The sequence below is a fragment of the Canis lupus genome, chromosome 8 (genome assembly GCF_048164855.1).
Source record: "Canis lupus baileyi chromosome 8, mCanLup2.hap1, whole genome shotgun sequence".
Taxonomy (NCBI): Eukaryota; Metazoa; Chordata; class Mammalia; order Carnivora; family Canidae; genus Canis; species Canis lupus.
Window position 1 is genome coordinate 39,497,901 of NC_132845.1, and position 22,615 is coordinate 39,520,515.

Consider the following 22,615-nt stretch of genomic DNA (forward strand, 5'->3'; position numbering starts at 1 on the left):
TTTCAAGGTGTGGGGCCTGGGGCTGGGGGTAGGAGAACTCCATGCCAGTATTGGGGAGAGCCCAGAGGACCGGCTCATCGGCCTGGTGGCCTTAAGTGAAATCCAGGAACGTCTCCACGGAGACACCAGAAGCCCTGTGTGTCCAGGAGCGTCGTGCCCCCTCCGCCGGCGGTGCCCTTCCTCCTGTGAGGACGGCTTCGATGCCCTCTTTGGAACGTCAAATGTCAGAATCCTTCCACAGAATTTATTTTCCCGTTTTGTTGGTGCCACAAATGAACGCCAGGTAGAGCGACCGTGAGCTGGCGGTGCGGACCTCGGGCTCGCCCCGTGGCCGAGGCAGGTGCAGCCGGGCCGGGGCCTCCAGGCCCGGAACCCTTGAAGCCGGGAACCCTGTAGGGCTGCAGCTGCGTGGGGAACGGGATCTGGGAGGGACTTCCTGTTGTCCCTAATCCCAGTCTCCACCTGGCTCCCCGGCCCGGTGCAGGCTGTGGAGTCTCCCTTCCTGGGGGCGGGGGCCCCCGCCGACCAAGCTGCCCCCTCCGCCTCCACCTCGGTGAGAGGGCCACGGGGCGGGGGGCGTGTGGATCCCGAGATCCACGCGCGTGGCCGGCTGGCAGGAGGGGCCGGGGTCAGAGGTGGAAGGCTTCAGGCTGGTGGGGAGGGAGGGGGTCTGGACCCAGGTTCAGGAAGGAGAGGGCACGGCCAGGCCCGTGAGCGGACGTGAGCGGCGGACCTGGCGGGAGGTTGCCGCCGCGGGCTGCTCTGTTTCTGGAGCCCAGGTGGGGCCGGGCCAGGCGGAGCGCAGGGTGCGTGTGTCCTGGGCCTGGGAGACAGTGGGGCCTCGATTCTCCAGCTGAGCCGCCTGTGACGGCTGCGGACACACGCAGCACCCGTTTTGTGGGATCTCTGCAGACCTTTCAGGTCCAGCCCTGGCTCTCCCTAACGGGGCTGCTCTGAGAAGCAGAGTTCTGACTTAAATGATAAAGGGGACAAAGCAAGATAGCATTCTGTCCAGTGAGGAACCAAAAAACCTCAGAGAGAGTGAGCGAGGTCACTGGAAGGCATCGGGGAGACTTTATTTCTAATCGGGACCAAGGATGGGTCTGTCTGGTCCTGCGTAGGGATCTTCACGGTGCTTCCGAGGTGCCCAAGCGAGGCTGGCTGATTTCTTCCTCTTTTTCCAGGCTTCTGGCCAGAAGCTGGAGACGGCTTGGCCAACAAGAGGGAGAAACGACCCAGCCGTGTTTTCTACCTCTGAGATAGAAATGTCTGCAGACGGCAGAGGCACCCGGGCCACCCAGGACAAGGAGAGAGCCCGAGAGGTATGGACGGGGCGCTGGGTGAGGGATGCATGCCCCGGAAGGAATTGGAGCAGGAGCAGATTTTCAAGACAAGGTTTCTAGGCCAATGGGAGAGTTAGGCTCGCCTGGGTGCAGGGCTGGTGGATGGGCTTGTGGGAGGTGTTGAAGAGCCGGTGGTATGACAGGAAATGCCTTCCACCCCGGAATTGACAGCTATCAAACTGCTTTGCTTTGCCTGGTGAGCCAAAGGCTACCAGAAATAGCAAGGAGGTACGTGGGGGTCCTCCTGGTGAGGGTGCTCTCTGCACAGTGCCCAGAGCACACGGGGAAGCCCCCATCTACCCTCCCTTCTGCCTAGGACCACCCCCTCCCCTCTCTCTGGGTCTCAGCACCTAGGCCTTCCCATACCTGTTGCCCACGGGTGTGATTACAAACTGCGCGGGGACCAGGGCCACTGGGCTTGGAATGAAAGGAATATGAATCAGCTGCAGCCAGGTGTGTGACCTTGGGCAAGTCCCCTGACCTCTGGGAACCAGGTGTGTCATGTATAAAATGTCTATCATACATCTGCTGTTCTCACCTGTCTCATCCAGGAGGTTGGGAGGCTCCGAGAAGGTAATTATTGTAACACATAGAATAACATGCACAGCCCCTAGAACCTAGGTTAGAGAAACCTATGGCACCTCAACTAGTATTTCCAGGGGCTGTAAGTTCAAACACACATCAAGTGCAGGTCTTCCCCGACTTACAACCAGAAGTCAAGAATGCATCTAACATGCTAACCTACTGAGCATCACAGCTTCATCTCACCTACTCAGACGTGCTCAGGACACTTACAGCAGCCTGCAGCTGGGCAAAATCACCTCACACAAAATCTATTCTATAAAAGAGCACTGAGCATCTCATGGGAATGTACTGGACGCCATACTGAGAGAGAAAAACAGAATGGCAGGAGAGACAGCCCTGGTCAGTCTGCCGGTCGCTGACGCTCATGACCACGGGGCTGACAGAGCCGTGGCACCTGCCGCCCGGCAGCCCCAGGGACAACCGAGCCACTCACCGCCAGCCAGGCAGAGGAGACTGTTGCAAAGTTCGAAGTACGGTTTCTAATGAGTGCGTGTCACTTCCGTGCCATCTTGAAGTTGAAAGCCGGTTAAGTTGGGCCGTTGTAAGTCAGGGACCGTGTGTCTTAGTTGTCCAGTATCCGTACCAGAGAGGCACAAAGGGGTGTCCACGCTGTTTCCTTTCCCTTCCGTGATGCCTTTGTAGACTGACGGCTTCAGAGTCCCTGACATTCTTTGCTGCTGTTTGGTTCTGTCAACTTACACGGTAGCATGGTAATGATTACTGGCACCACTTTGTTTATCCAGAATGTTCCAGTGTGCAGCTCTTTGTCACAGCTTATCTGTGCGTGAGGCAGAGCAGCTGGGTCTCGGAGGCTATCTGGCCCAGGGGGCTTCCAGGCACTCCAGCTCCTGGTCTAGGGTCCTTCCCTTGGAGACCTTCTGTAGGCGGAGCTCGGGGGGCTGGACAGAGACGCCTGACCAGTCCCTGTGCTGTGGATGGCAGTGAGGCGTCCCCAGGGGCCTCCCTGTGCAAAGGAAGTGACTTTCCTCAAACTGAAGAGGTTTGTGGGAAGGCAGTGCCCACTCTAGGTTCAGCAGTGGGTGAGGGGCTGGCCTGGATTTGAGTCCTGGTTGCCTGAGTCTGTCCCGGGGACCCGGAGCTGAGGCTGCTGTGAGGATGCAAGGACCAGGGGGGAGGACCCTGGAAGTGCCCTTGTGCTGGGTCGTGCCAGGCAAGAGCCAGGAGGTTTTCCTTCCGTCAGACCAAGGTGGGCGCAGGTCCGGGCACGGTTAGTGGTACCCTTGGGCTTTTTTCTTTTTTCTACAAACCCCAAAACTCCCACTTCTGAGACCAAATTGAGTCAGCCTGGAAATGGCCCAAGGCCACATGCTACCGCCCTGTCATCTTCAAGAAATGGTGGCCCTGGAGTTGACTTGTGAGTCACCTTGAGTTCCAGTCCCTGCTGAGCACTCGCGGGCCCTGTGATCTTCGGCTGTTGTCTCATCTCTGAGCCTGAGTGTGTCAGTTTCCTGTGTCTGTGTAACAACCAGAATTTATTCCCTCAGTTCTGGAGGCCAGAAATCCCAAATCAAGGTGTTGGCAGGGCCTCCTCCCAAACTCTAGGGGAGGACCCTTCTGCCTCTCAGCATCTGGTGGCTCCAGGTGTCCCTTGGCTTCACCCCAGCTCTGCTGCCATCTTCACGTGGCTTTTTCTGTGTTTCTGTGTCTTTTCCTCTTATAAGGACACTAGTCATTGGGTTTAGGGTCTGGTCTAAATGCAGGATGATTTCATTTCTAGATCATTAACTAATTACATCAGCAAAGACCTTTCCAAATAAGGTAACATTCTGAGGTTTTGAGCAGACATGAAATTTGGGGGGACTCCATTCAATACACGGCACTTGGTTTCCTCAATGGTTTTTTTTTTTTAATTAAAAAAATTATTTTTTTATGGATTTGGGAGAGCATGAGCAGGGTAGGTGGGTGGGGGAGCAGAGGGAGAGGGATAAGCAGATCCCTTGTTGAGCAGGGACTCCCATGTAGGACTTGATCCTGGGACCCTGGGGATCACGACCTGAGCTGAAGGCAGACACCTAACCCGACCGAGCCACTCAGGCACCCGGTTTCCTTAATGTAAAAGAATAACAGTCCACACTTCTGTGGGAGGCACGAGGCTGGAATTGAGAAAGCATCTGCATCGTGGGCACCTGGCCTGGCCTTGAGCCTTCTTGCCTTCCCCTGCTGCCCCAGCTTGTGGAGGTGAACTAGAGATGTGTGGGTCCCCAGGACCAGCAGAAGGAAGCAAGGCCAGTCCTTCAAGCTGTGCCTTGTATTTGGGTGTGTGTGGCCACCCTGGGTGTTGGCCCCAGGACCTCAGGTGGGGAGCTAGGCTGTGTCTCCTATTCTCTGCCCAGGTGCTGATGGGGGCTGTCATTCCTAGGTTCCAGGTCATGGGCATCCTTGTCAAGAAATGCTCTCTGAGTCAGAGGAGACGGTGCCTTTGGGAGCTGCTTGGGACTCACCCCATATCAAGATGGAGCCAGAAGAGCCCCACCCTGAGGGTGCATTGCAGGGGGACGGGGTACCAGGAGTGCCAAGCTGGGTGTCCCTAAGCCAGGGCTCTAAGGAGAAAACTCTTTTCCTGCCTAGTGGAGGTGAGGAGAGGGATGGAGAGGGATGTTTCGAGAGGCACTTTCTCGGGTGTCAGCTGTGGTTTGGAAAGGCAGAGGCTCGCAGCATAGGTGGAGAGGGCACGAGCTCTCTGGCCATGGAAATGCCTGGATGTCCACCCACCTGCTCCTCAGAGGCCGCTCCCGCACAGCCTCAGAGCCTGCTGACCCTTTTCTTGGGTCAGGTCGGGGGTGGAGTTTGAAGCAGCTGTGTGTGGTGTCCCTGGTGAGCCAGGCCTGAGTCCCCTCAGGGGAGCAGCGGGGCCCAGCAGGATGAGGTGGCCTCCCTGAGGACCTCTCTCCTCTCTCAGCCCTCCCCTCCCCCCAGATCCCTGTGCTTTCTCGGGAGGAGAGGACCAGGGACCGGCAGATGGCTGCAGCACTCCTCAGCGCCTGGTCCCAGGTGAGTGTCCCTGCTCTGGTGTGAGGCTGGAGCAGGAGCAGAGGGGTGTGGGGGAACAGCATCTCTGGCTGTGGATCACCCTGTGGATCCTCGTCTGGGTCTGAGCCCTGGGCCTGAGGGAGGGGCCAGAGGGGAACGTGCTCAGAGAGCCTGAGCTTTGCCTGCGGTGCCCAGAAAGGACCCTTGGCTTTGTCTCTTGTCTTCTGTGGTACACAGCTGCCTGGGCGGCTGTCCTGCTTCACCCTCGGACGTGACGACAGACCTCACTCTTGGTCCGCAGCGGGTTGGGGGCCAGGGGGCTCCCCTCATCCTGGAGCCATTGCGCCCCGACAGGGTGTCCCGACATGTCCTGGAGAGTGGGCATTTTGTGTGGTTTCAGATGCCGGTGACCTTTGAGGATGTGGCTCTGTACCTCTCCCGAGAGGAGTGGGGGCGGCTGGACCACACGCAGCAGAGCTTCTACAGGGACGTCCTGCAGAAGAGGAATGGGCTGGCCTTGGGTAAGGGCCCGAGAGGTGCTGGCGGTGGCCACCTCCTAAGGCCTGAAGCCAGAGGGAGGCCGTGTCTCCGTCATCTCCTCCTCACCTTCCGGGGCTTAAGCTCCTTCTCATTGTTCATCTGGGCCACTCTGTTCTGTGCTGATATGGGAACCACCAGCCAGGGGTGGCTGCTCAGCACTAGAAATGTGGCTGGAGCTACCAAGTTTATATTTTATTTTGTTCTAATCGGCTCAAGTTTGAATTGCAATAGCCCCATGTGGCTAGTGGCCGCTGCGTCCGGCAGTGCTGACCTAGAGGTCCTGCTCCTCGGTCCCACCGTCCTGCTCCTCAGAGCCCCACCTGAGAGGCGTCTGTCCAGAGAGCAGGGGCTGCCTGCTGGGGCTGGGGGGTACTGGTGCCAGCTAGTGTCCCCAGGCCCCCGGATCCTGAGCTGTCACATCCACCCCGAGGGGCCTTGTTTCTCGTGGTAAGTAAAGTCCCAGCACCTTGACTCCTCAGTTTCAGACTCTGGTTTTGTTGGCAGAATTTAGGAGGTCTTATGGACAACTGCTGGTGCTCATTCCTTCATTGCCATTCATTTACACGTCCTGTCTGTCTGTCCGTCCGTACACACCAGGGGCATACTTGCTAGCCCAGGGGAGCCGGGGGCTGGTCACTCCACCCTTGACTTCGGGGGTGGGCCTCAGAGTCAGGGCAGCTCACTCCTTTAATTATTTGCTCATCACCCATCGTTAGCACTCCCCAGGGCCCAGGCCGGCAGGTCTAGGCAAGTCCTGGGAAATTAGAGGGAACTTAGCACCCATTTGCAGCCCGACAGCAAGCCTCACAAATGCCCTAAACTCACTGCTGGGTCCAGTGTATTCTTTCCCTCCCATAGGGCGTGGATCAGGGCATGGAACCTGGGCCCCGCTGCTCTCTTGCTGACTAGACCAGAATCCCCAGGCCATGGCCCCAGGGGACTTGGCCAGTGGGCCATTGGTCCTTGACTTCGGGGTGGTCTGCACCCCCAGCCTTTTACCCCAAACCCCCTTCACTGGGCTTCCTCCACCTACTGTCCCTCCTCCAGGAGTCCTTTTTGCTCGTGGTCTGGGAAGATGCAGGCCTGGGAGACATTGCTGGGCCTGCTGCCAGGGGCCCGTGTGACGGAAGGCGGTTTGTTGGCAGCTGACCTCACCAGCCCTCTCCCTTTACTCCTGGTGCTCGCTCAGGGAAACGAGATGGAGCCCCTCAGGAGACTGTGTCTGGCAGTCAGCCTGCAGTGTGCTTCCTAGAGAGGGGTGGACACCTGACCCCAAGTGAGGTAGCTCATATAGTTTTACCCCATGTTTGCAGAGCTGTCTCCCCACTTTTCCCTCTTCACGTGGTGTTTCCTGGGGGTGGTGGGCGTTTCCTGCTGTACAGCATCTCCTGTCTCTTTTTGGCCAGGATTTCCCTTCAGCAGACCTTTCTGGACCTCCCAAGGACAGGGCAAGGGTGAGGCCTCGAGCTCGTGCCAGCAGATGGGAGATGAGGAGGAAGAGAAGACAGGTACGTGCAGAGGTGGCAGGTGGGTGGGTGCCATGGCATGGGGGTGCTATGGGGTGCCCCTTGTCAGCATGGCTGTTTCACCTGGGGCACAGACACGTGGCCCTGCCAGGCGCAGGGCTGCCAGCTTCCTGTCCTCTGCAGGGAGTGGCTTTTACTTCCGGGATCCTCGCTCTTATCTCCATTTCCAGAATTACCCTGGGTCCCTCACGAAAGTCTCTCTCTTGCTGGAAACCCTCTCTCTCCAGGAGTCATTGAGGTGGGGAAGGAGGAGCCGGCCCCGTCCCTGGCAGCCTTTGGGGAGGTGAAGTCTTTCAGAAGCAGGGTGGGGAAAGCCCAGGGGGATGTCCTGCAGTGCGGGCAGCAAGTAGGCAGCGGCCAGAGCTCTGGGCCAGCCAAAGACGATGGGCAGCCAGGTCCCCCAGAGGAGAGACAGGCAAAACCAGCCCCGCCTGACACCAGCCTCACAAAAGCCCAGGAGGGCCGCCTCCCAGAGAAACCCCGAGAGGGGTGGACGGGCACCCCTGAGAGCAGCGAGGAGGGCCTGACCCCCGACGGTGACACCAACAAGAAGACTTACAAGTGCGAGCAGTGCGGCAAGGGCTTCAGCTGGCACTCCCACCTGGTCACCCACCGGCGCACGCACACGGGCGAGAAGCCGTACGCCTGCACGGACTGCGGCAAGCGCTTTGGCCGCAGCTCACACCTCATCCAGCACCAGATCATCCACACGGGTGAGAAGCCCTATACCTGCCCCTCCTGCTGGAAGAGCTTCAGTCACCATTCGACGCTGATCCAGCACCAGCGCATCCACACGGGTGAGAAGCCCTACGTGTGCGACCGCTGTGCCAAGCGCTTCACCCGCCGCTCGGACCTGGTCACCCACCAGGGCACCCACACGGGCGCCAAGCCCCACAAGTGCCCCATCTGCAGCAAGTGCTTCACACAGAGCTCGGCCCTGGTCACCCATCAGCGCACCCACACCGGGGTCAAGCCCTACCCGTGCCCTGAGTGCGGCAAGTGCTTCAGCCAGCGCTCCAACCTCATTGCTCACAACCGCACGCACACCGGCGAGAAGCCCTACCACTGCCTCGACTGTGGCAAGAGCTTCAGCCACAGCTCACACCTCACGGCCCACCAGCGCACCCATCGTGGCGTCCGGCCCTACTCCTGCCCTCTCTGTGGCAAGAGCTTCAGTCGGCGCTCCAACCTGCACCGGCACGAGAAGATCCACACGACAGGGCCCAAGGCCCTGGCCATGCTGATGCTGGGGGCGGCGGGGGCTCTGGCTGCACCCCCGCCTGCTCCCACTTAGGAGGCCGGGAGGGGGGACCAGCATGGGGGAGGCACAAGGGCAGCGTGAGAGGGGGTGTGGGAAGGGAGTGGGAGGTGCTGGCATGGGGTGGGGCATGGCGACACAGGAGCTAGGGTGAGGCGCAGGCTCACGAGGTACGAATTAAAGGCCTTGGAATTCCCATCACCGCTCATGCTCTGTCTCGTGGGGTCCTGGTGGTGAGTCCAACTTGGGGGGCTGCTGGGGAAGCCGTGTCAGCATGGCTGAGGCATCCCTTAGTCACCGCTTGGGGGTTGATACTCTCCTTCCCAGCCCTGACCTGACTTGGGGCCATTCCAGAGCATCTGTATCACAAGCACACGCTTCTGGGCAAAGAGGTTTCCAAACCTGAAGCCAACCAGCCACTTCTGAGGCCATGGATCCCCCGGAGGGGCGGTCCGGTGCTGCGGCCATCAGTCTCGGTCTCCGGGCATTGCCTGAGCCCAGGACCCTCCGTTGGCTCTTCTGTTTGGGAGCTGGAGCAGGGCTGAGCCCTCCCTGTCTCCTGTCACAGGCACTGGGAGCCTGTTTTGTGACTGGACATTTTCTATGTGTTTCCAATGGGGCCCGGCCGTAACCCAGTAAGGATTCCTCCCTTACCAGGGACCGCCGTCCCTTCTGGTGCCTTCTGAGGCTGCTGCCACCTCCCTCTGCTACTTCTCACCCCATTGGCCACTTTGTACATGTCCTTTATAATTTGCCCTATCTGCCCGTGTCTGGATCTTTTACTCTTAGCCTTTTGCTTTTTGACCTCTGTAGCTATTTTCCATTCTCTCTTTTTTTTTTCCCCTGGGGAGGAATGGGCTCAGCCTGCTTATTATCCAGGATTTGTAGCTCAAATTTCAGTTCTGACACCAACTGACCTTGGGGACATCTGCATGAGGGAGGCCGTTGAAACTCCACCTGCCTCCCTGGATCAGGGGGTCCGCGGGGTGGCTCAAACAAGGGAGGGGATCGACAATAGTAATAGCTGACATTTGAGCAGCTGCCCTGCCGGGCGTGCGGCCAAGTGCTGTGGATAGGTCACTTCTGATCTCCACAATGCTGAGCAGTGGACTCCGTCCCGGTCCTATAGATGAGGAAACAGCTGAGAGGCCCAATAACTTAGCCAACAACCAGACAGCTGGAAGGTGGGTGCAGGTCCAGGAATTTCATGGTGTCAATCCCCCAGATTCCATGCACTCCGACAACTCCTGGTATGAGGTAGGGCTGTCTAAAAAGAGCGCAACAGGCCGTAGACTCAACCTTCAGGGGGACTGGACTCCGCTGGAGATGGCGTCGGGGAGCAGGTCATCAGCCAGGTGCCAGAAAGCTGCTGACTAGCGGGAGCCCAGGCAGAACTTGGTTGTGTCTGGGAGGTCTCCGTGGGATCTGGGGTTGGGTTGCTGGCAGGACTGAGCGAATTAGATGGCTCTTTCTTGAAGAGGTGAGAAAGAAAGCTGTTTCCTCCAGCTTGTCTTCATGGCTCCCATCACTCAGAAATGGGATTTCTCTGCTTGGCTCAGTGTAAGGGGCTGTGGGGGACTTGATCACATAAAGGAAGCCTGCTGCTCTCAGGAGCTTGAGATGAAAGAGAGGTGGGAAGGACACTTGTTAAAACGGTACTGGGAGCTTTGGTACTTGGTGCAAGCTTAGCACAGAGTACTTACTTGCTGGGTGTTTGCTTCCTTGGTCTTTCTGGCCACTGTGCCAGGCCTTAAACCACTTAGAGACCTGTGGAGTGAGCCAGGGGAATCATTTAAAGACTCCACTCTGGCCTCTGAGAAACTCAGAGACCTGGAAAAACTGTTCATGGCACCAGAGGAACATGATTCCGAGGGCCCCGTGGGTCTCAGTCCACCTGTCTCTAGAGGCCCATCCAGAGGTCACCATTCTGGGACAGAGCGGGCGAGAACGTCTTAGGAGTGGTACTTGGCAGTTTAGAAAACGTCTGACGAGAGAAACCAAGACTGCAGAGGTAGTGGAGGTGTCGTGGAAAGGCCTGGCGAGGCTGACGGCTGTTCGTGACCTGGCTGGGCGGGGGACGCCCGGGAAGGGCTCGGCCTCTCTGGCCTGCTTCCTCCCGGCTTCTGGGCCTCGGGGAGCCCCACCCGGATGCTCACCGTTCGCCTGCCCGGGAGGGCAGAGGTGGGACTAGCCCTGCGGAGTGCCCACCCTCCCGGAGCGGCCCCAAGGCACGGCCCAGCCTAACCTCCCCGGGCCGGGGTTGTCTCCCCAGCTAGGGGCGACTCCGCGGGTAGCACCGCCGGGACTGGGGCGGGAGAGCTGGTTCGAAGGGCCAACCTCGCTGGGTGGCCTCGCAGCGCGGAGGGTGGGTTTCCGGAAGCCCCGCCCACCAGCGCTGCCCTTAGCCAATCGGGTGTCTGGGCGGGGCGAGGGGCGGGCTCCAGCGGAACCGATCCATTACGTCCGCTTCTCTCCTCTCCCACGCAGCGCGGTTGCCCGGCAACATCCGAACTGGTCCTCTTCGACGCTCCCCTTTACCCGCTCCGCGGAGCAGCAGTTGCCGGAGGGACCCACCAGCGGGAGCTGGACTCCCTCACAGCCGGCCCTGGGCCTACCACCGAGATGCCGAACCTCCCGCGTTCCTAGAGAGGGCGCGGGCGGGGGCCCCGGCCGGAGCCGCTTCCGGCTTCCAGCTCCCAGCTCGGGTGTCTCGCGGCTGGCGGCTCGGGGGACCACCTGCCGCCGGCGCCCTGGCACCTTCCGAGGTCAGGGCAGGGAGCGGGGGGAGGTAAAGAGTGGGGGAGGTAAAGGGCGGGAAACGTTAGGTGGAGGCTTCGCTGCGTTCACTCCTTCGCTTTTCTTTATTATTTATTTTTTTTTAATTTATGTTAGTCACACAGAGAGAGAGGCAGAGACAGGCAGAGGGAGAAGCAGGCTCCATGCAGGGAGCCCGACGTGGGATTCGATCCCGGGTCTCCAGGATCGCGCCCTGGGCCAAAGGCAGGCGCCAAACCGCTGCGCCACCCAGGGACAGGGATCCCTCCTTCGCTTTTCAAATACAAAATGAATGCCTGCGTTCCAGGTTCTTTGCTAAACGTCTAGGAATACGCGATGCCAGAGCCAGACGGGATCCCTGACCGCAAGGGGTTCCGGCCTAGTGAGGGAGACCGCCGAGCCCGTGAGTGGCACAAACACTGCTCTCAAGTAGTGACAGGTACCGGAAGGAATGGAGCGGGAAGGCAATGGAGCCTGTTAGGAGCGGACTGTCAGAGGACCCCGCTCAAGGCGGGAGCATTAAGCCGGGACTTGGAGAATGACAAGAGGCCATTTTACAAGGATTTGGGGACAACCTTCCAAGCAAGGGGAGCAGAATGAATAAAGACCCTGCCACGAGGAAGAGACTGATGTGCCAGGAGCTAAAATGACACCTCCGGTGGGAGGGAAGGGGGGGAGGTGACCTAGACCACTTGCCAGGGGCTATGGTCTGGGGTTTCTCCTTGGTGTACAGCAGAGGATGGAGAAAGGGAGGTTATGAGAATGCTCCAACTTCCCTCATCCTCATGCTCCTCCGCCAGCCTGTGATGTGTGGCCTGCACCTCTGTCACCTCCTGGAGCACCCCAGTTTTTCTGTTCTCAACTGACAAAGGTTGAGGCTAGTCGTGAAGATTATTACCACAACCCGATAGGCCACTGACCAGAACAATTTGGGCTCAAATCTTCACGGGAAAGTGGAAAAATGCCTGGAAGGCCTAAATTCTGCAGCCTCTCATGCCCATTAGGATGCTCCTGTGGGCATGTCCCTGTGACAGGTTCCTGGCAATGCGTAACTCCCTGGGACAAACAGCTCTTTATTGAGCACTTCCTATGTGTTAAGAGTTCTGGGCTAAGTGCTCTACATGTCTTCCTCATTTATTTAATCCTTTTTTTTTTTTTTTTAAGATTTTATTTGAGAGAGAGAGTACAAGAGCACAGGTGAGGGGGAGAAGAAGAGGGTGAGGGAAAAGCAGACACCTCGCTGAGCAGGGAGCTTGATGTGTAGCTCCATCCCAGGACTCTGAGATCATGATGAGCTGAAGGCTGATGCTTAATCAACTGAGCCACCACCCAGGCACCCCTCATTTATTGAATCCTTATAACAACCCTGAGAGACAGTGGATCACTTAGGATTCAATTCAACTATGAATAACAGAAATCCAAAATAGGATCTTAACCAAGGTGTAAGTGCATTTCTCAAGGTAATATGTGCAGGTGGGCTGGAAATAGGCAGCCTTATGTCAGGACTGGTATGGCAGGCCTATCCTACAAAGTCAACAGACCCCCAGACTCTTCCTAGCCTACTGCTCCACCACCATTAAAGCACCATCCTATGATCCCAAACAAAGAAGATTTAACCACATATGCTGATTTTTAACATTTTAGTTAAATGGGAATGCTATGTACACTTATATATTAAGAAATTTGAAGTTGTAGATGAAAGGGATGATTTCCTAGAAAAACAAAAATACTATCAAAATTTAGTCAGGAAGACATGAAAGTTCTCCATGGGAGAAATTATAAAAAAATATTTTTTTATGTCCTATTCTTTTTTTTTAAAGATTTTATTTATTTACTCATGAGAGACACACACAGAGAGAGAAAGAGAGAGAGAGGCAGTGACACAGGCAGAGGGAGAAGCAGGCTCCATGCAGGGAGCCGGATATGGGACTCAACCCCTGGTCTCCAGGATCATGCCCTGGCAGAAGGCAGCGCTAAACCGCTGAGCCATCCAGGCTGCCCTTATGTTCTATTCTTAATGAAAAACAAAACAAAACAAAACAAAACAAAACCTCATAGGCAGTAATGCTATGAGGTTTACAGCATTACATTGGTTGTAATGGAAGTCTGAAATAACAGTGGCTTAAACATGGTATCTATTTCTCACATCACTGCCTGCATATAAACCTGGAGCTAGTTTGGTGGCTTCACAATCATCAGGAATCCAGTACTTTCTCTCTTACTGCTTTGATACCTCGGTGTTACTCATCTGCATGGTCCCTGCCACAATGTCCAAATTCCTGCTAGCAGCTAGTGAAAAAAGAATAGGAAGCAGGACCCATCCTTTTTCTATGTAAGATACATACATCATGTCTGGTCACATCTCATTGCCTTCAATTCAATTACGTGGCCATACTTAGCTGCAGAGAAGCCTGGGAAAATATGCTCCTTATTCTGAATCGCCATGTGCCCATTGAAAAATTCTTACTGTAGAAGGAGAAAACTGATATTGGGGGAACAGCTGGTAGTCTTTCTGCTGCAAATGGGAATAGATGCTCCTTAATACAGGCAATAGTTATATATCAGAGAAAAACAATGGGCAACTGTAGACCATTAAAAGTATTTTCATTAACCAAGACAGTGATGCCTTCTGTTCTCAATTTTTAACATTGTTTAGAGAGTTCTGGATTAAGAAAAATAATGAGTATAAATCCTGGAAATGAGTATAAGTTTCCCAGAAAGGAAATTTTGACTTTTTCATTATTTACAGATTATAGTTCCTAGTTAGAAAAATAAACTAAAATGCTTTCAGAAAGAAAAGAAAGTGGGTGCCTGGGTGGCTCAGTCAGTTGAACATCTGCTTTCTTTCTGCTCAGGTCATGATCCCAAGGTCCTTGGATGGAGTCCCACGTTGGGCTCCCTGCTCAGCGGGGAGTCTGCTTTTCCCTCCTCCCTACTCGTGCTCTCTCTCTCTCTCAAATATATAAATAAAAATCTTTTTTAAAAAAGTGTTATTGGGTGGTCAATGTAATTGTATACAAGTAATTTGCCCTATACCAGCAGTACCCAGTAAAATATATGGTAAGTGTACCAGCTATTAATTTGTTTCTCAGCCCCCAATACACTTTTTTTTGTCTGGTTTTGTGATATTAGAGCTTGTAGACCTCCTTAGCTCGCCAACTTGATGTTAGCCTTTGCCAATAGAGGGCGATGGAAGAACACTAAGTCTACACCTAGAAGAAGGGACTTTTTTCAGGTTCCTTTTCCCTTGTGCAGTTTTCCACGGGGCGGGTAGAGGGAGGGGAGGGAGCCCAGAAACATTCACTCCAGCAGTCTTCACAGAACAGTTTTGACACAAGCCCTCCAGCAAATTGTTCAAGCAAATGTTGGAAGGTGGGTGTTTGTATAAATGATCTACAAATACAGAAAAAAGGAAACAATATAAATGTCCAAGAGTAAGGAACTTTAAATAAAATATGGCACTTCCATGGTATGGAAACTATGTGGTTTGCAAAACAGATACCTTTTATTTATTCACGGTGCTATGGAAAGCAATCCTTGATAGACTTTTGAATCATCAACAAAACACTTATATAGAAATATTCCAGACTTACATTAGAAATATCCATAGACGTAGGAGTGTAAGAACAGATTAAAACAATGCTCACAAAAAAAAAAAAAAAACAAAAAAAAAAAACAATGCTCACTTTTTTTTTTTCAAATGAGTAGTTTTGTTTGTTTGTTTGTTTGTTTTTAATTCATGAGAGACACACGCAGAGGGAGAAGTAGGCTCCATGCAGGGAGCCCGATGTGGGACGATCCCAGGACTGCAGGATCAGGCCCCAAGCCAAAGGCAGACGCTCAACCGCTGAGCCACCCAGGGATCCCCAACAATGCTCACTTTAAAAAAAAAAATTTATTTATTTATGATAGTCACAGAGAGAGAGAGAGAGAGAGGCAGAGACACAGGCAGAGGGAGAAGCAGGCTCCATGCACCGGGAGCCCGATGTGGGATTCGATCCCGGGTCTCCAAGATCGCGCCCTGGGCCAAAGGCAGGCGCCAAACCCCTGCGCCACCCAGGGATCCCCAATGCTCACTTCTGAATGGCCTTATTAGAAATATTTTTTACCTCCAGTTTTCTTTGCCTTCAGTTAGTCGATAAATACTGCGCCGGGCACAAATCCAGGTGCTAGGAGTAGGGCAGTGAAAACACTGCCCTCACGGAGCTTATAGTCCAGTATTAGGGGACAAATCTTACACAAGGATGTCAGGTAATGATGGAGAAATAAGGCACAAGCATGACGGGGGTACTGTTTACATAGGGTTAGCGAAAACCAATTGGAGGGAGCGACGTTTGAGCAGATCGAGGGTGTTAGCCTTGTGGGTATAGACAGCTTCATCATTTTCCACAGTTTACTCATTTTTTTTTTTCTCCACTAGGCATGCAATGCTTGCATAATCAAAACAAATCACGAGAGCTCTTGGTTTCAGGAATGGATCCGGAGTCTCAGATCCGCAGGTAGAGAGGCAGAGTGTGGGTGCAGGTACAAATGCCTGGGAAGGAGAACCCACAGCTGCCCAGCCGCAGGGACCCCGCCGTCCCGCAGACGAGGCTGCCGGTGGGAGAGCGGGTGCGCCCCGGGGTCAGGGTATCCGCGGGCCGTGTCCTGCCGCACGACCCCGGCCAGCGCTGAGCTCGGCGGCGTAGAAGGGAGGCTCCGGGACCCTCACTGGACTGCATTTCCCAGGAAGCTCCGCGCCCCGCTAGGAGCCGATAGGGACTTCGGCGAGGGCGGGACCTAGGAGGCTAGAAAGGAGTCTCCCGGGCCCGAGCCGCGCCGGCCTCTGGCCTTCCTCCTTCCACCCATTCGAGACAAGAGCGGGTGGCGGAAGGCAGAGTCCGCTTTCAGCGGATCTCTTCCGGTGGATCGGGCAGTCTAGTCGTGGCTGGGCCAGACGCGGTCTCGGCCCACTCGGCCAACCTCGGCTTGGCCTTTTCGCCTGTCACCCGTCCGGAAGGCGGAGAATTCTGAAAGATCGAAGTCCAGACGCAGAACTCAGCTCGGGGTCACAGGTGTGGATGCGCGGGGAGCCGCTGCCTCCTGATTGGCCAACTCCGGGGATTCTCCTCGTTCATTGGCTATTCCTCGGACTCAGTGGGCAGCGGCCTTCTGGGGCGGGTAGTGCGAGTGCTGGCTGCGGCGCATGCGCCGTGCTGCTTCCCGGCGAGCCCCGCGCGGACTTCCGGCGCAGGGACCTGGTGGCGGAACCAGGAACGCCTGGGCGGCTGTGGGCGGTGTGTATCCCGGGGGCGGGACCGGCGACCCGGGCCGCCGAGCTCTGCTCTCGAGTGCGGGGCTCCGGGCGTCCGCAGACGGCGCCCGGAGACAGAGGCCGGAGGGGGCGCGCGCTGCTGGGAAGCGCCGCGGGTGGGGCGCCTGCGCTCGCCCAGCCCGCCCGCCGCCGCCTCTCAGCCGCGCGCAGGCGAGGCTGCTGGGGTCGGAGCGCGGGGCTCCGGCCAGGTCCGCCGTCCCGCCCGCCGCGTCCTGCCGAGCGACCCTGGTGAGTCCCTGGCCCTCTCCGAGCGGAGCCTTCTCCTCGGTCACTGGAGGATGAGAACGGAGCGCGTACCTTTCGGGGGTGTTGTGAGGCGTGGAAGAATAAAGTAAAGCAGGCGCTTAGCGCGTGTGAGAGAAGGACTGCAAACCAGCCCGGTGCCTCACCCGGGTACCTGTTAACCTGGAGCGCGTCCACCCCGTGGAGTCTCCCAGAGCGGCCAATGAAGAAGCATTGTTAGGCAGAAAAGCAAGCTACAAAATAGTGCGTGCAGGAGGACCTCATTTACGTAAAACACACAAAAACACTTGGTTTTCCCCGTTTCTGTAGATAAATTTTCAGTAAATGGACAGGGAAAAAGTCCAGGAGGTCACATGTCCTACTGTTCACGGGAGGTTGCAACTGCATTTGGAAGGGGGTTTCTATTTTACGTGTTTCTGTATTGTTTAAATTCTCTCACCTTATTAAAATTATAATGCTCTATGTCACTTTTTGTTGGAAAAAAAGAGCAATTAAAGGAAATTTCAAAATACACGCTTTTCAGGACTATTGTAAGGAGTAGCAACGTAGGGTATAAGTATGTCATTCATACCTACCTGTGGATAAATGGCTTAGCTGGTGTCTGTGAGCTCTTTGCTGACACCCCAGGGCCAAGATGTGTTTTGGAATTCCGAAAATTTCAAACTTGAAGAAGCTAATACAGCACACATGGCATATCGAGTGACCCCACCAGCAGAATCTGCAGCAGTTCTCAGTAATCAAATGTATTAATTAAATTTTTTATTGAAGTGTAGTGCACATACAGAAATACACATGGTAAATATATTTCGGTGAATATTTCCAAACAGAAGAAACACATAAAGGTTTTTGCTGTGAAACCTATGAATATGAAATTAAATGAGATAAGTGGAGATCATAAATATGCTCACATCAGTAGGCCAGGGAGTAAATATGCCTATATCAGTAGGCCAGGGAGTAAAAACCTGGGAGTTTTGGATTTCAGAGCTGAGGATAAAGGGCTGTAGCTGGTGTGGGTAAAGAGCTTGTCATAGGAGTGAGGCATTCCGGGAGAGCCTAAAAAGACTTCAGGGCCAGGAAAGGACAGGAGCAGGCTGGCTGGTGTTTGCTCATGTACTGCCCCCCCCGCCACTTTTTGCTCTTTCCCCAGGAATGCGTGTCCAGATGCCCACCCGGCTGCCACAGGGGATCCCTCTGGGAGACTGAAGGACTGGCTCCCAGGCCCGGTGAGGCCAAGCAGTCCTGAGCTTTAGGCCAGGGGAATGGCAGCCCCCCCAGAGTCTCAGGAGGAGGCCCCTGGGGAGGGAGCAGGTCTGCTGATCGTGAAGGTGGAAGATTCTTCCTGGGAGCAGGACTCTGCCCAGCAAGAAGACAGCAGGGATTCTGAGGCCTGCCGCCAGCGCTTTCGGCATTTCTGCTATAGGGACGTGGGTGGGCCCCACGAGGCCTTCAGCCAGCTCTGGGAGCTCTGCTGCCGCTGGCTGCGGCCGGAGCTTCACACCAAGGAGCAGATCCTGGAGCTGCTGGTGCTGGAGCAGTTCCTGAGCGTGCTGCCTGGAGATGTCCAGGACTGGGTGCGGGAGCGGAGTCCGGGGAGTGGCGAGGAGGCCGTCGCCCTGGTGGAGGTCCTGCAGAAGCAGCCAGTGAAAGCCCAGCGGCAGGTGAGGAGCCCCTCCCACACCCGGTGGCACCTGGGTGGCACCTGGCTGAGGAGCGGTGGCCGTCTCAATAGAAACAAGTCCTCCAGGGATGGTGGGATGCAGGGCCACAAGGAGCATCAACAGGAGCACATCATGACAGGTGTTGCCTTTCTGAGCGACCCTGTCCAAGTGACTCTGGTTTCTTTTTGGAAAGGCTTTGGAGGGTGGCAGCAGGACCAAAGTAGGCATGCTCCAGAAAGGCACTTTTAGCGTCACACAGCTTCTGCAAATATTTTTTTATGTTCTGCTGTAGACCAGGCCCTGGGGATACAGTGATATGTGTAATGAGAGCAGCAGAGTGGGTGTGAGAAGGTAGCTGTCCATGGGAACCCTGTTCTCGGTGGGGCATTGGATTCTTGACACTTGGGGAGGTGCTAAGGAGCAGCTGGCGTGTGGAGGTCTGCCCTTGGCATGGAGGTCTGTCCCCACACCCTCTTACTAAGTGGCTCTGTGATTTTGGCCTTTGGGATCTGTTCTGCCTCATGCTTGATCAGGGACTATCCTTGGGCACACGGCACTGCCTGGTGTCACATTCTCCTCGGGATTTTTCTGGGACCCCATGTTCTCCTTCCCCACCCCCCTGCATCCTGAGGGACGTGTCCTGTGTCTCCTTCCCAGGGATTAAGCTCTGTCTCCCCCATCTGGTCTCGGTGCTGATGAGCATGTTGTGGTTCCTGCACAGGAAGTGCCCTCAGAGGAGGTGGAACCTGAGGCTACAGTCCAGGGATCCCAGACCAAGGGGCTTCCCATGAAGGTGGGGGCACGAAGCTGGCCACCTGTACCTTGGGAGCAGCACAGCCCTGGTGGTGAGTAAGCTTGTAGGCCACAATCGCTGGGCGGAGGCCTGGTTCCTTCCTGGGCGTTGCACTGTAGTAGGAAGGCCATGTGTGTTCTAAGAAGCCTAGGAATGTGTGTGTGTGTGTGTGTGTGTGTGTGCGCGCGCACGCCCGCATGTGTGAGGTCTCACTCCTGGCCTGGGCTGGCCTCTGTGAGGCTCTGTTCTTTTCCCTCAGCCCTGCTTCCTGCTCTTAAAGAGGGGAGTGCCAGAGGGCCAACAGATACCTGCTTTGCCTCCAAGGTCCACGTGAGTTACAGTCCACTTGTCCCCTCCAAGGCACTCGGAGCTGTTGAGTCCCACAAATGGACCTTGTCTTTTCATCAAGAAAAGTGCCTTTTCTACCCACCCTGGTCCTGCCTGAACCCATCCTAGTCTCCATCCCAGCCCCCTCTTCCCACCCATGGCTGCCTGGGGGAGTCCAGAGTGGCAGTCCTGAGCCAGGTCATTGTTTTTTTTTAACCTCATTCTAGGGACCTGTGACATTTGGAGACATTCCTTTCTATTTCTCCCGTGAAGAATGGGGATCTCTGGACCCTGCCCAGAGGGAACTCTTCTGGGACATAAAGCGAGAGAACTCCCGGAATGTCACCCTGGGTAAGCAGTGGGTGCAGACAGGACCCTTGGGGGTCCCAGTGACAGAGGGTGGGCTCAGGCAGGCCGTACACCGAGTCTTCCTACCCCCTCCTTAGGTGGCTCAGAAGTGGGCTTTCGCTGGGTCTTTTCAAGAGCCCTGGATGATTTTTCTTTGGGTTAATGTTAGTTTGTCTTTGCCCATAAGTGTGTGTTACCATATCATGGGCGCTTGCAACGTGCCAGCACTGTGCTGAGCTCGCAAACGGGCATCTTCTTGTGATTCTCACGACCTGCTGCATAGAAGGGTTGACGCCGTTCACAGACGAGAGATCAAAAACTCAGAGGGGTCAATGGACACTGGAGGGGCTGAGCCAGGACTCTGTCTAGACAGTGGTTGTGAGGAGAGGTGCTGACAGTGAGAACATCTGCTGTCTGTGCGCCGAGGCCTGGGCCCTGCTCTTCGGAGGCCACTCCATGCTAGAGCCTCTCTGAGCACCATTTGGAGATTGTCTCATTTAATCTGCATGACCCAGTGGGAGGGCTAGGATCCTTCCCTGTCCAAATCTGCCCTTGAGTTTAGGGGACAAGAGCTTGTGGGGTGAGAACAGCCACAGAGGCTGAACCCATGTGGGTTCTCGGTTTTGTGTAAGAAATACTGGGAGTTTGGCTACTTTATGAACTACCTGAATGTGTTCCGCTTTGGACTTTGAATAGCCAGGGTTCAGAGGGTGGGACATTGGGTGCCAGTGTGGCCCTGCCATGGGTGTGGGAGGGTTAGGTGTATCATTAGTGCCTGTGGGGCAGGATCAGCCCAGCTGGACCCCTTGCCGCTGCCTCTGAAGTGGTGCTCTGCTGGCATTTTATCACATCCCTATTTTACGGATAAGGAAACTGAGGCTGGGGTGTGTGCAGCCCAGGGCTTTCGGAACCTGAGTCTTTTTTCTGCCTCGCCCCAGCTCTGGTCCCAGAACCCAGTGGAACTGAAGAGGCCGCCCCCTCTCGGCTTGCAGGTTTGGGGCTCAAGAGCCAAGGCCAGCAGGCTGGGCTGGAGGAGACAGTGGCATCTGCAGGCCAGGCCGGCAGCAGCGGCAGTGGCAGTGGGCGCAGGGACGTGACTGTGTCCTGGAGCCCCAAGGAGCAGCCGGAGGCCTGGGAGGGTGAAGCCCGGCCAGGGGCGCCCCTGGCCTGTGCTGCGGGGGCGCGGAGGGGGCGGCCGCCGACCCGCCGGCAACAGCTGCGGGACCTGGCAGCGGAGAAGCCACACAGCTGCGGCCAGTGTGGCAAGCGCTTCCGCTGGGGCTCGGACCTGGCGCGCCACCAGCGCACGCACACGGGCGAAAAGCCGCACAAGTGCCAGGAGTGCGGGAAGAGCTTCCGCAGCTCCTCGGACCTGGTGCGCCACCAGGGCGTGCACACGGGCCAGAAGCCCTTCTCCTGCTCGCAGTGCGGCAAGAGTTTCAGCCGCAGCGCCTACCTGGCCGACCACCAGCGCATCCACACGGGCGAGAAGCCCTTCGGCTGCAGCGAGTGTGGCAAGAGCTTCTCGCTGCGCTCCTACCTGCTGGACCACCGGCGGGTGCACACGGGCGAGCGGCCCTTCGGCTGCGGCGAGTGCGACAAGAGCTTCAAGCAGCGCGCCCACCTTATCGCCCACCAGAGCCTGCACGCCAAGATGGCCCAGCCTGTGGGCTGAGGGGGCTGGCAAGGGCCCTGTGGCCCACGGAGGCGCTAGGCTAGGCTGGGGTCACCTCAGGGCGCCTCGGCCTCTGGCTTCCATCCCAGCTGCCTGCCCGCCTGCACCCGTGCCTGGCACACACTCCAGAGTGGAAAGCCCCAACCACCTCGTGGCCATTCCTCTTCTGGCTTCATGAAGCCCCAGCACATTCCTGGCCCATGGCCTCTGCGTGGGAGGAAGGCTGGGGCACCAGGGTGGGGTGAGGACTCTGGCAGGACTGGGGTCCCCTGCCCCCAGCCTTGCTTCGCTCCTCTGTTCCCTGCCTGCCCTATGGGCTGTCTGTGGGCCTGGCCCTCTGCCCTGCCAAGCTGTGCCTTCCGGTGGGTGTAGAGGACGGGCCTTGACCTGCAGGATGCTGCTGGGCCCTGGGAGGGACAGCCCATCCCTGTGAGGATCTGGGTCCTGGGTGTGGCCACAGGGGCTTTCCGGCCACATCCCCTCCCATTTTCAGGGCATGACCACTTTGCCCCGTCTGGAGACGTGGAAACTGCCTAACTCTGCTCTTAGCTGACTTGCCCCCAAGTTAGTCCCAAAGAGCAGCCCCCTACTGATCTGGTGATGGTGGTGATGGCTCTGGGGACTGGAGTCCGACACCGAAGACCAAGGGCAGGGCTGGCAGAGGCTGGCTGCTCCCTGGGGCTCCTCTCTCCAGAGGTGTGGGGTTTGTGATACTTAACACTAGCACTCTGTCAGCGGTTAGTTGCTGGTTCCTTAAGCACTGCATTCCACCGTGCCCTCTGCATTGCTGGCAGATTGGCATTCCCAGGGACAGACCACAGGCTCTCCCGAGGAGCTCCGCCCTGCTGGTCTCAAAAGGGCAGCAGAGGACTTTGAATAAATATGGAAACTTCCTCTGGGCTGTGCTGTTGTTTATGTGGTTGCTGGGCCAGGGCCCTGGCATCCAGACCTCTCTGCCTCCTGGTTCAGTAGTCCTGGTGGCACTGGTGCTGGGTGGTCACGAGGTGGAGCCACATTCTTGGCTTCCAGGTTGGCTGGGCCCCGAAGGACAGCCGCGAGTCTCAGGACTCTTATCCGCCTGTGTCAGCCAGTGCCTGCCCGGGCTGGGGCAGCCCATACCACCCCAGCAGGGCAGCGGGGAGCTGAGCAGGCCTGCACCAGGCCACCCCCTTTCTCCTTGTTGGTGCCGTGAAGAAACAGGCTTGGGTGTGGGGTGACTGGCTGGGGGCAGTATGCTCT

At 56.4% G+C, this 22,615-nt stretch overlaps 1 protein-coding gene across 1 annotated transcript; it reads left to right on the forward strand.

The window, feature by feature from the left end:
- The first annotated feature begins 418 nt into the window (after positions 1-418).
- Positions 419-22,269, forward strand: LOC140639182 (uncharacterized). The gene is made up of 15 exons (XM_072837681.1): positions 419-553; positions 1,185-1,322; positions 4,309-4,522; positions 4,849-4,940; positions 5,320-5,440; positions 6,866-6,967; positions 7,156-8,271; positions 9,373-9,500; positions 10,516-11,008; positions 16,156-16,643; positions 17,826-18,233; positions 18,955-19,078; positions 19,286-19,356; positions 19,581-19,704; positions 20,640-22,269. The coding sequence occupies exons 2-15, from the start codon at positions 1,266-1,268 to the stop codon at positions 21,374-21,376; spliced, it is 4,275 nt and encodes a 1,424-aa protein (XP_072693782.1). The 5' UTR covers positions 419-553; positions 1,185-1,265; the 3' UTR covers positions 21,377-22,269.
- Positions 22,270-22,615: the final 346 nt, after the last annotated feature.

Bases quoted from the DNA above. Each gene is read 5' to 3' on its own strand.
- LOC140639182 (XM_072837681.1), top strand. From the start codon at position 1,266: ATGTCTGCAGACGGCAGAGGCACCCGGGCCACCCAGGACAAGGAGAGA. The intron at 4,941-5,319 runs GTGAGTGTCCCT...GTGTGGTTTCAG, and splicing joins TCCTCAGCGCCTGGTCCCAG to ATGCCGGTGACCTTTGAGGA. The intron at 16,644-17,825 runs GTGAGGCGTGGA...CCTGAGCTTTAG, and splicing joins GCGTACCTTTCGGGGGTGTT to GCCAGGGGAATGGCAGCCCC.